At 39.2% G+C, this 15,296-nt stretch overlaps 1 protein-coding gene and 1 pseudogene across 6 annotated transcripts in view; one reads left to right on the top strand and one right to left on the bottom strand.

Annotated features, from left to right (window-relative positions):
• The window catches only part of FRMD6 (FERM domain containing 6), a 265,450-nt gene that overhangs the window by 204,901 nt on the left and 45,253 nt on the right, over positions 1-15,296 (top strand). For 4 of the 6 annotated variants that reach the window (XM_058293426.2, XM_058293425.2, XM_004454088.4 and 1 more), the window contains one exon: positions 14,989-15,232. In XM_058293426.2, coding sequence (XP_058149409.1) covers positions 15,134-15,232 — 99 coding nt within the window. In that variant the 5' untranslated portion in view covers positions 14,989-15,133. The remainder of the gene's footprint in view (positions 1-14,988; positions 15,233-15,296) is intronic. The other 2 variants (XM_058293427.1, XM_004454090.4) reach the window with 1 other exon arrangement.
• On the bottom strand, positions 1,316-11,786 carry LOC101430900 (heterogeneous nuclear ribonucleoprotein A1-like; annotated as a pseudogene).

Here is a 15,296-nt window from a genome sequence, read left to right as displayed (position 1 = left end):
TAGCATTTAATTTAAAATGTACTTGTATTACTTCCTATTTTTTCTTCTGTGTTATTTACTATTTTTTTTCCTATTTTTTCTTGTGTTAATTTTGACTCTTCAAAATTAACTTGTATTACTTCCTGTTTTTTCTTTTGTGTTAATTTTGACTCTTTAAAGAGTTTATTAGCCCTCTAAGGGCCAAAATTTAGAATGCTGTGTGAGAGAAAAAGTAGTATAGTCTAACAAGCTGGAGGACTAATATACCAGTTGGCTTAGCTTGCTTTTTGACTAACAGAATATTTGTGACCTTTTCCTTTCCTTTTTTTTTTTTTTTAACTGATTTAGAGACTTTCTTCCTGCTAGTTTTATTTTTAAAACATATAGTGAAATGGTGATTTTTGGTTATAGTGGGTATTTATGATTTGGTGGGAAACACTCAATACATGGTATTTTTCATTACTGATATTATTTTTGATATACTGTAATTTACTAACCCATTCTTGTTGGACTATTTAGATTTATGTTTCTAGTTTTTACTTTGGTGAGTAATGCTTCAGTGAGTACCTTTGTTCAGAGGTGTGGTGTGATTTTTGGTTAAATTATTTTCTTCTTACATATTCCCCAAAAAAGTGGGTTTGTTGGGTCAAAAGATATGACTTTTTGACTTTATGACTCTTAATACAGAGAAAAACATTGGTTGCAGCGATTTATAGTGTTAACTGTAGCTATGAGTGCATTGATTTCACTGTCTTTTTCTTTATTGCAGTGTAAATCTCTTTTACCTGTCTTTCTTATATTCTCTGTTTTCTGTATTTAAAAAATAGGCACTTAATTTTATTCATTAGAATATGATGAACATGACTTGGCAACCAATTCAAGTCTACTTTAACTGGAAGATTATTTTCTATTCCTAACCCCAAGTTGTAGCAAATCTCATTAATTAAACATATAAATGAAATTATTAGCTTCTAAGAGGAGAAAAACATCATTTCTTTTTTTAAAAAAAAAACATCTCGTTTCTTCAGTGTCATGATCAGACTATTACATTTAGCAGTCAATAGCATGGATAAAAAAAAACTAAAGCCTTTTTTGGAATGCTGTACACTTTCCACAGAACAGAAATGAAAATAACCTGTTATACAATTAGTCACAGATACAGTCCTCCTGTTGTTTTGCCCATACACATGAGTATTGTCTAAAACATGTCTTCTTTATAACAGCTAGGCCCTGCTACCATTGTGCTTGGCTGGGCTCACAAATCTGTTGTAACCTGTAGCTTCCCTCTCCCTTTTCTAACTCTCCTCTCCTGCTAAGCTTTGTTTCCTTGCAGTGATTAAAACCTTCTGCCACTGCTGTAGCTACTGCTGTTGCTGGAACTGCCATAGCCACCTTGGTTTCGTGGTTTGGCAAACTATTGGCCTCCAACCCCATAAGGGTCAGAGCTTCTGCCTTCCAAGTTTCCTCCCTTCATGGGTTCAAAATTTGAGGACCAATTGTTGTAATTGCCATAATCGTTGTAGCTTCTACCACCTCCAGAATTGCTTCCACTACCACCACCAAAGCCACCTCCATTGCTTCTGTTGTTGCAGCTGTCATAGCTGCCACTCCTTCCATAGCCGCTGCCTTGGTTTCTATAACCCTGTCCACCTCTTTCATAGTCTCTAATTCCTTCAGAGTAACCAGGGCTGCCTCCATAACCTCCATCATTTTACCAAAGCCATTATAGCCATCCCCATCCCCACTACCACCGTATCTACCACCACCTCGGCTCCGACCAAAGCCACCTCGACCACTGAAGTTTCCTCTATGACCAAAGTTGTCATTCGTGCCAAAGCCACCTAGTTCCCTGAACTGCTTTGACCTCTTTGGCTGGATGAAGCACTGGCCATCTCTTACTTAGACAGGACTTTTCTTACTTCACAATTGTGGCCATTCATAGTATGGTATTTCTGGATAATGTCTTATCCACAGAGTCATGATCATAAAGGTTACAAAAGCAAAGCCTCTCTTCTTGCCACTGCCTTGGTCAGTCATGATTTCAGTCACTTCAGTTTTCCAATACTGCTCAAAATATTCTCTTAGGCATTGCTCTTCAGTGTCTTCTTTAATACCACCAACAAAGATCTTTTTCACAGTTGCACCTCGTCTATGAGAGTCTTCTCTGGAAACAGCTCTCTTTGATTCCTCAAGTCTTTTACCCATCTTATGTGGCCTTGCATTCATGGCTGCATCCACGTTCTCCACAGTGGCATACTGGACAAACCCAAAGCCTCTGGAGCACTTGGTATTTGAATCTCTTATTACCACACAGTCCTTGAGTGTTCCTCATTGCTCAGAATGGCCCCTCATATTCTCATCGGTTGTTTCAAAGCCTAATCCTCCAATGAAGAGCATCCACAGCAGCTCAGGTTCTTTAGGAGACTAATTTAGATATGCCGGTAGTCAAAGGAAAGACTTTGTAACTAAATGCTTCCTCAGCGGCATCCACGGGACAAAGGAGTAAACTAATGATACTACCCCACACCATTTCTTTTAATAAAGATATGAATGATGAGAGAATAGAGAGGTTATGACCACCACGTTACCAAAAAGAAAGCAGTTCTTCTACTTGCTTTTCACGATATGATGCCAGTAATATTACTTTGTAGTAAATGGTGCATATTATGTGCTAGGCACTGTTTTAAGCGCTTCACACATGAGTAACCCTTTCAATAATCTTCACAGCAGTCGCATTTCAAAGGTGAAACAAGTGGACACAAAGAAGTAAAGAAATTTGCCCATGGGCACCCAGGGGGGTATCAGAGCTGGAATTCAGACCCAGGCTGTCTGGTCCAGTGTTCAAGCTCTTAAGCAGCACTTCCTACTGCCTGTCACTAAATTCTCTCTTTCCAGTTGTAACCTTTGCAATGATTCAGAAACTATCCTGCATTTCAAGTGACATACATAGCCATTTGTAGTTGTATAGTGTGATGTTACATTCAAATTACAGTCCATATTAGATTCCATTGGGTAATTAACATAATGATTTTTCCTTTACCCAAACTTACAAAGTAGACCCAAAATTAAAAGCTGTTTTTACTAAAATTGCACCACTATACCATAAACTGACCAATTCTCAAATTAAATATCAACCATGATTTCCAGTTATTTTGTTTGCAGGGAAAGTACTTTTTCCAAGCTACTATAATTTATTAAAAATGGACAACACAATAAAAGCATGTTCAGCATGTTCCTTTAAAAATATATTGTGACCTTAATAAAATAGGACTGTTCACTCACAAATTGGTATTCAACATGAGATAGTCCATTGTTGCTGAAAATTGCTGTAATGTATTAATTGCTTAGTATGCTTTGTTTGCCATAATGAATTTATGTATTATCCCCATATATCACTTGCTGTGGTGCTCTTGGAAAATTGTAGTGTTCGTATAGCATGCCAACCACCTAAACTTTTAAGTTACTAAGATGTTTTTCCCACCTTCTAGGTCTTCTCTGTTTATGATGAGTATTTATCATGGTGAATATTCTCCTTTGTTTTAGAATGGAGACAAACTTTTTTTTAATTCTTTTTTTTTGTAAAAGATACATAGGTCATAAAAACTGTTACATTAAAAAATAAAAGACATTCTCATATACCCCACACCCCACCCCACTCCTTCTACAACAACAAACTCTTTTATCATTGTGGCACATTCATTGCATTTGGTGAATACATTTTGAAGCACTGCTGTACTGCATGGATTATAGTTTACATTATGGTTTAACTCTCCCCCAGTCCATTTAGTGGGTTATGGTAAGATATATAATGTTCAGCATCTGTCCCTGCAATATCATTTAAGACAGCTCCAAGTCCCACAAATGCCCCCACATCACTTCTCTTCTTTCCCTCTCACTGCCCTCAGCAACTACTGTGGCCACTGTCTCCACATCAATGTGATACAACTTTTCATTGCTAGAATCAGAATAGTTCTATAGCAGAATATCAGTAAATCCACTCTAATCCATATTTTATTCCTCCATCCTATGGACCCTGGGATGGTGATGTCCATTCCACCTCTAAATCAAGAGGGGGCTTAGATCTCACATGGTTGATGGATGCGATTCTCCTGCTTATAGACACTCTCGGTTCCCTGGTGTGATGGTTGACCATCTTCACCTCCCTGTTAGCTGACCCGGTTAAGTCCAACGAACTGGAGAGTAGGTGTTACAACTCTGCTGAGGCTCAGGGCCCAGCTGGCACATGGCCAGTCCAGAGATTCAAGTCTCCTGAGTATACTCCAACCCCAGGGCTAACCACAGGTTCAGTAAAAGTGACAGAAAAGGCATGTGTAGAAAGGTGTGAGCCCAACTCCATCATACTTAGGAGCACAAATTTCAAAATAGGGCCCACTGATAAGACACTGAACTCCAGAGCCATCTGCCATGACCATAAAACCTGTGTGTCTCTGTAGCCCTCAGGAACACCAGTACCCTGGGGTTGTATCTACTTTGGCTGTCTCTGGGATCCTGCTGAGAAGTACATAAGTGTGACCCCTGTGATGACCTCCTGACTCATTTTGAAGTCTCTAAGCCATATAAACTCATTTGTCTTTACCATTTCCCCCTTTCATTCAAGATCTTTTTATAGTTGCATCACCGGCTGGTGACTAGTAGTAATTCCATGGTACCAAGGAGGCTCATCCCCAGGAGTCATGTCCCACGCTGGGGGGAAGGTAATGCCTTTACATGCTGAGTTTGACTTAGAGAGTGACCACATTTGAGCAACATGGAGACTTTCAGGAGGTAACTCCTGCAGCTCTAGGCCTAGTTGAAATTTCAGACACACAGGCTCATAAGCATAGTCATCAGTATCAAGGGCTCATCATTGGACCATCCTTTTTCACTGGTCTTTGCTCTTGCACTTGGAGGATTGTTGCTTTTCCCTTGGCTGAGAACTCAGCACTCCCTCAGTTGTCGTTTGTAACCCTACCTACTATGACAATACCCAGTGAATATCCAAACATTTTTATATACCCTATAGACATGCCCTGGAGAACTCCCTCTCCATCATGTGTCCCCCATCAATAACACCCCACACCAGTGCTCCTCCCTTTCCATAGTTGAACCTCTCTGTGAGCCAAACTTCTTAAAAAATGAGGCCTAATATATTACTAAATTTAATTAGTAGGAAAATGAAATAGTAATGATAGGGTTAAAGATTAGAAGCAGAATACATACTAATTTAGAAAAACCAAAATAAAGTAAAAAATGAGGTATTAAAAAATGAAAAATATCATAAAACTTTGTTTTTGATGTTTTGCTTTTCATCACTGTAATAGGTGTTGCCCTGTATGTACAGTGACAAGGCAGTCTCATTCGTTCCTCAGTGTCTACATCCTTTTTTAATTTTTAATTTTGTCTTCAAAAAAGTTTTAGATCAAAGAAAAAGGAGACAAACTTAAAACTTAAAAGTAAGTATTGGTGTAGCCAATGATTCAGACACTCAGTGAATGTATGAATGAATGAATATATCAAGCAATTTGGATGGTTATATTAGAAAGGACTCATTCAGTTGCAAGTGGCAGAATTAGTTAAAGAGAAAAGAGAATTTATTGGCTCACTATAGAAATATCTCAGGATCCCTTCTGGCCTCACACAGCTAGGTGGAGGAACCTTCTAATGTTATAATCAGGATTGTTCCTGAGTTTAGCTTTCCTCTGTGATAGTTTCCTTCTCAGGTAAGTTCTTAGCTTGTGGCATCAAGGATCATTGCCAGGAGCTCCTGATGCGTATCATTGTCACAAATAGCAACCAAGGAAAACAGCCCTCTCCATCTCAGCATTCATATAACATATTTCATGGATGAATTCTGGGTTGACTGGAGTTACATGCTTACCCTTTGGACCAAGCACAGTGGATAGAAAGTGGGGTACCATGTTTGGCCAGCCCTGGGTCACAAGCCCAGCCTATGGGGAAGGGTGAAGAAAATATAGGTAAAGAATCAGGCTCAGGATTTGGCTCAACAGATAGAACATTTGCCTACCACATGGGAGGTCCAGGGTTCAAACCCAGCCTCCTGACCCGTGTGATGACTGACCCACGCGCAGTGCTGATGTGTGCAAGGAGTGCCGTGCCACACTGGGGTGTCCCCGCATAGGGGATCCCCACGTACAAGTAGTGCACCCCGTAAGGAGAGCCACCCAGCGTGAAAAAAAGGACAGCCCGCCCAGGAATGGCGCAGTACACACGGAAGAGCTGACGCAGCAAGATGATGCAACAAAAAGAGACACAGATTCCAGGTGCCGCTGACAAGAATACAAGCAGACACAGAAGAACACATAGCAAATGGACACAGAGAGCAAACAACTGAGGGTGGGGGGAGGGTGGAGAAGGGGAGAGAAATAAAAAAATAAACCTTTAAAAAAAGAATCAGGTCAGAGATTCAGTAATTTGCCTAAGGCCATACAGTTAGTATTGTAGAATGTAGCTTAGGTTCTAGGTTTGACTGACTGGAAAGTGTAAGTCCATCCATCTTCTTAATCAGTGTGATACCCATATTATCTCTAAATACCTGAGATTCAACATATAGAAGATGATCTTAACCTTAGCACAGTCCTTCATTTATCCACCAGTGCAATGGTTAGAAGGTGAGAAGGAGACAGCAACAGAGTTTGATGTTCTTTCCAGAGGGATTGGCTTTAGATAGTTGGTGAATATCAGCTACTTTATATTCAGGTAAGAGTAACTGAAAAACAGGCTGTGAAGTAGAAAGTATTCAGTTTACTTCTCAGATTGAGAAAAATAATTTTGTGAGTTCAAAGTGTCTCTTTTAAGCAAGTGACATTGTAAAAAAAACAACTCACAATAGAGCATACAAATTGAAAATAAGAAATAAGGTGTTTCTGGAATAGTTTTTATATTTCTTCCCAGATCCTAGAATCAAAATATGGGATTCCTGGGAAGCGGATGTGGCTCAAGCAATTGGGCTCCTGCCTACCATATAGGAGGTCAAGGGTTTGAATCCAGGGCCTCCTGGTGAAGGCAAGCTGGCCCACGCAGAGTGCTGTCCCTTGCAAGGAGTGCTGCCCCATGCAGGCATGCTGGCTCACGCAGAGAGCTGGCGCAGCAAGATGATGCAACAAAATGAGACACAGAGGAGAGACAATAAGAGATGCAGCCGACCTGGGAGCTGAGGTGGCACAAGAGAATGATCGCCCCTCTCCCACTCCAGAAGGTCCCAGGATTAGTTCCAGGAACCGCCTAATGAGAATACAAGCAGATACAGAAGAACACACAGAGAGCAGACAATGGAGGCAGCAGAGAGAAATAAATAAATCTTAAAAAAATAAAATAAAAGGGATTTCCCAGGAATAAATACTTAGTAATAATGGAAGTATATTTGTGTGAGAAGTTTGGCAATATATACACTAATAATTTAGTTTCAAGAAGGCCAAACATCAAAACTGTTCTGAAGCCAGAGACCATGGACATGCAAAAGGTTGAAAATTTTGAGTTTAAAGTTCAGGTCAGGGAAGCAGATGTGTCTCAAGCGACTGAGCGCCTGTCTACCATCTGGGAGTTCCAGGGTTCTATTCCCAGGGCTTCCTGGTGAAGGCAAGCTGGCCCATGTCAAGTGCTGGCCCACATGGCATGCTGGCCCAAATGGAGTGCTGGCTCATGTGGGAGTGCTGGCCTGTGCAGAAAGCTGGCCTGAGCAGAGAGCTGGCAAAGCTAGATAACAACAGAAAGAGAGGAGAGAGAATAAGAGACTCAACAGACCAGGGAGCTGAGATGGTACAAGAGAGTGAGCACCTCTCTCCCACTCAGAAAGGTCCCAGGATTGGTTCCTGGTGGCGCCTAGGGAGAGGACAAGCAGACACAGAAGAACGCCAGTGATGGGCACAGAGTGCAGGCAACATGGGGGAGGGGTGTGTGTGTAAATAAATAAATCCTTTTTTAAAAAAAGTTCAGGCCAAATTTCTGCGTTTGGAACTCAGTTTCTGACCTTTAGTTAAAACATATATACTTAGTAAAGAGTTATACTATTATTTAAATAAGAAACAGCTAGGTGGTTTAAAAAAAAGTAGACCATAATAGCTCTATAAGAAAATCTGTAGAGTAGTAGTTCTCAACCCAGGTTGATTTTTGCCACCCAAGGGGGCATTTGGCAATGTCTAGAGACATTATGGGTTGTCACAACTGGGGTTGGGGAGTAGTCTCTTGGCATCTAGTAGATAGAGGCACAGGACAGCCCTCAATTTCAAAGACTATTTGGCTCAAAATGTCAGTAATGCTGAGGTTGAGAAACTGTGCTGTAGAACCCTCTTTGGTTAAGGTCATCTGTATAGTAAACTAAACATTGGATACTTATTCAACATATACTATGTGCCTGGCATTGGTGATTTTAAAAAATTATAGCTAGGGACCCTGCTCCAAAAATATCTGAATATGTGAGATAGACAAACTTATAACAGCATGAGTTACTCACACGCCCAGCCCAGACATGAGGGGAGAGGAAATAGAGCATGTCTCTCAGTGGGAAGCATGGCAAAGAGTTTGCAGTTTTTAAATTTACCACAAGTACTTAATGAAGTACCTACACATAGTAAGCATGTAGTAAATGTTAGCTATTATTAGCACTATTATTTTACCTTTCTTAAACAGTAAATGGGGCTTGACATTTATAATTCCCTTTGCTTGGAAAACATTTCTCTGATATAGTTGGGTGGGTGGACAGATGGACAGATGTATGGATTGATAATTGGTAATGACATATGTGGTCATTCTCTCTCCATTCAGGTCTCTGCTTATATATCAACTTATCACACATGCTTCCCCTGATTACCCTATATGAAATAGCATCCACATCACTCCTTCCTTATCTCTGTCAACTTTCTCAGCTACTCTGGGTTTATTTTTCTTTATGGTATATATCACTGTGTAACATTATATATTTGTTTATTATCTTTCTCCATTAGAACAGAGTGTCTGTTTCAGTGCTGTATACTCAGAACCTATAATACGCATGGCACATAGTAGGTGTTTAATGCATATATGTTGAATGAATAAAAGAACAACAACAAAAAACTATCTCTTCATCAAAGGCATTCTGATACCACTTTTAGGTTATTAGGTAGAAGACTAGATGCAGAATGATCTTAGCCACTGTATTCATATACATAGCACTGATATCTTTTATTTCTTCCCATGATGTTAATGTGAAAGTTGCCCATTAGAGTAAGTGTGCTTTGGAAAGCAGGAATAACACCATCATAACTTTTTGGCAGTGGTGCATCCCTAACTAGATGGTGAACTCATGGGTGTGAGAGGTATATCTGCTTTTCAGCAAATATTATAGTGCTTTGTGTATAACTTGCACTTAATAAATAAATGATTAAATTAGGAGATGGGATGCTCAGAAATCAAGTTTTCCAAGATGTTTTGCCTTGGTTTTGTTAGCTTATAAAGAGAATTTATTGACTATTGGAATATGCCTACTTATTCATGCTTACCTTATAGTAATCTTCTTATGAAATTATCATCTTTTCTTTTTTGAGTCATCCATAGCAGAATAGAGAATCCTCCTTTGCCTCCATTCAAAATGAGACTGTGTTATGTGGGTCTTATCAGAAAATAAGGGTTTAAAATTAAAGTGGAGGGAAGCAGATGTGGCTCAAGTGATAGGGCTTCCACCTACTATATGGGAGGACCTGGGTTTGATCTCTAGGGCCTCCTGATGAAAAAGAAGAGAAAGCATGCCTGCGTGGTGAGCCAGTGCCCACATGGTGAGCTGAGTGCCTGTGCGCTGAGCTGAGTGCTTGCACAGTGAGCCAGTTCCCACGCAAGTGAGTCATGCAGCAAGATGATGACTCAACAGAAGAGAGAAGAAGGGAAGAGTCAAGGTGAGGTGCAGCAGAAACCAGGAACTGAGGTGGCGCAGCTGACAGGGAACCTCTCCCGACATCAGAGGTCCCCAGGATCGAATCCTGGTGAGTCCTAGAGGAGAAAAAAATGAGAAAAGAAGACAAAAAGAGAAATAGATACAGAAGATCACTCAGCAAATGGCCACAGCAGAAACAGTGAGGGGGTGGGGGGTGGAGGGGAAGGGGGAAAATAAATAAATCTAAAAAAAAACCAAATACTATTAAAAAGAAAACTAAAGTGGAGAAATTTTATAGCTTGCATATTTTATTTCTTCATTAGGTATTTATAAAGATGGCAGAGTCATATTGAACACTACTAAAGTTATTTTGTTGTTGTCTGGTAAATATGATGCTGCAATATGATTTGTCCTTCATAAATTCTCTACCCTAAAATTGTTGGACAGAAAAGGGCTGCCCTGGAGTAAAAAATATGCTCTCCTGGGACTGAGCTGAGACTTAAGTTTAGGATTTAGAACAAGCAGCCAAGAGCTAGAGGCTAATTTCTACACTTCACATTGGTACAAATTTAGTCCAGTTCATTTCCCCAGGACCATCCAGTTTAAGACTAAGTTTTATGTTGGAGCATATTAGAGATATGGTTGTTTTGTTATTTTAGTGGAACCTTTTAACTTTAATGCTGTCCTGAGTAAAGTAAAAATTTAATCCTGTCTCTTAGGGCTTTTCTAGTTTAGTATTCTCAAAGCAGGAAAACAGCAATGAAGAAGTGGTGCTTCTTACAGACTTTGCTTTTATTAAATTTATTTCAATAATCTTCCTCTAGTTTTTTTTTGGTACTGCATTATTTTAATTATAAAATAAAAATTGTACCCAAATGAAAATTTCAAATTATTTAAATGAAGCTCTGGAAACATCCCAATCCTCAGAAGATTTTTTTTGTAGTTTATTTTTTAAATTTTAGCAAGTAGGTCAGTAGAAATACTCCCAGTTTAATTGGTTCAATTAGAAATAGAAAATTATAAGATGAGCTCAATTCGAAATATAGATTTAAATAAAAATTATACTGGGATTAATATCATTTAAAGATTTGGACTTAAGATGCACTTAACAGAAGCATATAATTTCTTCTTTAAAAAAATTATATAGCAAAGAGGAGGCCTTAATTTTGGAACATATTGTTACATGGGGAAGAAATTTAACCTGAGATATAATATCTGACAAGGAAATCATCTTTAGAACTGTATTTCTCAAATAGTATACCTAAGAATATTAGTCTTAAATGCTTGCATAGGTACGACTTGAAAAAATTATTCAGTACTTAAGTAAGTTGGGAAATACTGAGTAACAAATTTGAGAAATTTCCTGCAGGACTTCTCAGAGTATTTGATGCTTTTGGAATATCTGAGAGAAGATACATAAGGGGCAAAATGCTTCCCAAACTTACGTATTCCTGGACCACCTAGTAACATTTCTCACAAGAATGTTCTTAGTTTACAAGTTTGATCTATTTTAGGAATTTATACCTTGGAAAATGTTGGGGGTATTTTTTTTAGTTATGGTAATGATGTGATATAAACATTGGTTGCTTATCCCCAGTTCTATAGCTTCAAGATGTTTTCGCAAAGTATACTATGAAGATGTTATATCCAACCGTCTACTCAATGTCTCCCTTCTCTTAATTGAAGTGGTGGTTTCCAAATGTGGCTTCACATCAAAAATATATAGGGAACGTTTTTAGAAGATTAAGATTCTTAGGCCCTGACCCTACATATTCTGAGTGTTCAAGGTTCTCTGTTAGTTTACCCAGGTGATTCAGATGCAGCCAACATTGGTCTTCCAAATGGTGCTTTGGAGCTGTTGAGTGAAAAGCATGCGATCCGTAGATAGGTGGTTGGGTTTGGGGTGCAGTTTGTGGTCATAGAGCACTTGGGCTAACCGTCCCATATTGGAGACACTGCCTATAACCTAAAATGAAGCAATTGCTGTTATACTTTCACAAAAGCAGAATAGTCCCTCATTTGACTTTCTGGTCACCTTCCTAATAAAGAAAAGCTATATATAAGATTACCATTTGTTTTTACCTAGTTTTGGGTAGCTCCTTTGTGGATGGTATTTTATTTATATTTCATAAAATAAATACTAGATTATATTTACTCTGTGCCATCTAAGAATATATTTTCTCCCATCCTCCTGCCAATCACATATGGTGGCCAAGATTCTGTCTCTTTTATGATTTCATTTATATGAACACTGATAATTGCTTTTTAAAAAAATTCTTTTTATATATATATATATATTTTTTTAATTTCTCTCCCCCCTCACCCCCGCCCCCACCTCTGTTGTCTGTTTTCTGTGTCCATTCACTGTGTGTTCTTCTGTGTCCACTTGCATTCTTGTTAGCAGCACCAGGAATCTGTGTCTCTTTTTTGTTGTTGTGTCATCTTGCTGCATCAGCTCTCCATGTATACAGCCCCACTCCTGGGCAGGCTGGACTTTCTTTCATGCTGGGTGGCTCTCCTTGAGGGGCACATTCCTTGCGCATGGGGCTCCCCTACACAGGGGACACCCCTGCATGGCACAGTACTCCTTGCGCGCATCAGCACTGCGTGTGGGTCAGCTCCACACGGGTCAAGGAGGCCCTGGGTTTGAACCATGGACCTCCCATGTGGTAGGCGGATGCTCTGTCTGTTGAGCCAAGTCCGCTTCCCTATATTTTTAAAAGATACTTAAATTACACAAAATGTTACACACAAAACTATAAGGGCTTCCTATATGCCTCACTCCCCCTACCTCCCATCCATCCCCACATTAACTACTTCTTTCATTAGTGTGGTACATCTGTTGCAATTGATTAACGCATTTGGAGCATTGCCACTAAGCGTGGATTATAGTTTACATTGTAGTTTACACTCTCTCCCACTCAATTCTGTAGGTTTTGGCAGGATATATAATGACTTGTATCTGCCATTGTAGTGCCATTCAGGTCAATTCCAAGTGCCAGAAATGCCCCTATATTACACCTCTTCTTCAGTCTCCCTAACTTGAGCATCTCCAGTGGCCACTGTCTCCTCATGAATGATATAATTTCTTCCATTACTAGAAACACAGTAAGTCTGTAGTAGAGTACCAGTGAGTCCGTTTTACTCCATATTTTATTCCTCAATCCTGAGGACTCTGGGATGGTGATGCCCACTCCACCTCTAATTGAGAGGGGGCCTCAATCCTGTATGGCTGATGGATGGGACTCTCTTGCTTGCAGTTGAGCCTCAGTGGAGTTGCAACACCTGCTTTCCAGTTCATTGGACTCACCCAGGACAACTAACAAGGAGGTGATCATTTATTTTTAAAATTAAGACTGTATGGCTGTACTCTGCCTTGTAAAACAGTTTCATGCTCCTGGAAATTTTCTTTTGCTATCTTACAAATATAGCTGAATAGGAACAATATAAATAATTGCTAATGGTTTGAGAGACTAGTCTCAACATGTCTTGGTTGAATAGTGTCATATTAACTAACAATAATGTGAAATACTAGAAACACTCATTAGAAGGAGGAAATTTAAAAATTATTCTGGGAGCAGATGTGGCTCAAGCCGTTGAGTGCCTACATCCCACTTGGGAGGTCCTGGGTTCGGTTCTTGGTGCCTCCTAAAAACAAGAAGGTGAACAACAAGCAAACAAACCAAACAACCAACTCAGGAGACCCGATGTGGTTGAGTGCCAGCTTCCCGCATGCGAGGTCCCAGATTCAATCTCCAGCCCCAGTACCTAAAAAAAAAAAAAAAAAAGTAACTAAAAAAATTATTCTGGAAGTTCTGGCCAATGCAATGAATGAAACATGAAATAGAAATAAAGGACATGATTATTTAAAACTGGAAATAAATTTTCCTTACTTGGAAACAAAATTGTCTATGTTTAAAACCTGGGAGAAGTTGAAAAATAAAATTAATATGTTTAATAAACTGATTAGATATGAGATGTATCCAAAATTCACAATTCTTTTGTATATAAATGTTGATATATATAGTCTTGTTATTTCCATGTATTAACTGTTGGTTAAATAATAAATAGAAAGATTAAAATTGCATTGTCAAGTTGGAGAATCAGAAGAGAGCAACACCGTAAAAACCAAGGAACCTGTAAGGAATGTATAACAGTCGTGTTAGAGGTTGCAGAGAGGTCAATTAAAATGAATCACTGAGTGTACACTTTGAATGGATTGTACAAAACATGGGACTGTGTAACACAGGAAATCCAGTGGTGGAAGATGGACTGAGGTTAATAGGAATAATAAGAGAATGTTTTCTTATGAATAATAATACATGTACAGTGCTAATACAGGGTGTTAATAATGGGGTGGGTTGGGGGAAAATATACCAAATCTAAGATACAGGCAATACTTAATAGTAATATTTTAACTATGCTATTTCATAGTTTGTAAGAAGTTTCACAACAATGCAAGGTGATTGTGGTGGGGTGATATATGGGAGCCCTGTGAGATGATATGCATGGTTTTTTCCACAACTTTAACTATATACTTCTTGTTTATGTATGACTAATAAACTTAAGGAAAAAAAATTTTTTTTTTTTAATGAATCCTCTGGAAACCACTGATAGTTTAAACTCGTTGGCTTCCTTTGGCAGAGCCATGTCAGTACCTGAAGTGGAAGCCAAACCACAGTGGTTCAAAAATGAATGTAATATTAAGAGCTATAGCATTTATTTGAGTTTGATAGTAGTGGAAGAAAAAAAGAGTGTTTTATTGTTTTTGCTGCTGTTGTCATTTTTTGTTGTTTATTTCCAGAACCTTCATTATCTCCCATGTGAGACTAGAAACACCTCCTAGGCAGGATCGTACTTCTGTGAGTCCTACAATGCATAGTACTGTCTTGGACATATGAGGCAGCCTTAGGCTTTAAGTTTAAATAGTGACTGTGAGTGAAAAGTTTCTAAAACACTGGATAGTGTGCAAAATACAGAATAAATTTCAGTGAGTTCTTCTTTGTTAAACTAGGCAGCTCTAGGTTTTGTTGGGTGATAAGTCAGCTGTCCCTGTGCCAACAAGAGCAGCTGTACTGCTGTTTTGCTATCTTTCTTACCATTCTCACAGCCTTTACTCAAAGGCCTCCTTTTGGGCTTCTCTACAGCTATGAAACCTACCTAGTCCAACACCGTGATGCTTCCCCTGTAGGGCGTGTGATGAGGAAGCGAGTTTGGCTTTGGAGTGCTCGGAACCTGGGAATTGCCGAGGACCGGGACCCCAGCCTCGACCACTAGAAAGCCCACAACACAATGAACAAATTGAACTTCCATAACAACAGAGTCATGCAGGACCGCCGGAGTGTGTGTATTTTCCTTCCCAATGATGAATCTCTGAATATCATCATAAACGTGAGTAGATCCAACTTTAGAATGTTTAAATATTTTGTCTGCACCAGTGAACACATTCAAGTAA

The sequence above is a fragment of the Dasypus novemcinctus genome, chromosome 3, assembly GCF_030445035.2.
Source record: "Dasypus novemcinctus isolate mDasNov1 chromosome 3, mDasNov1.1.hap2, whole genome shotgun sequence".
NCBI classification, from domain to species: domain Eukaryota; kingdom Metazoa; phylum Chordata; class Mammalia; order Cingulata; family Dasypodidae; genus Dasypus; species Dasypus novemcinctus.
This window is presented reverse-complemented; position numbering and strand designations above follow the sequence as displayed.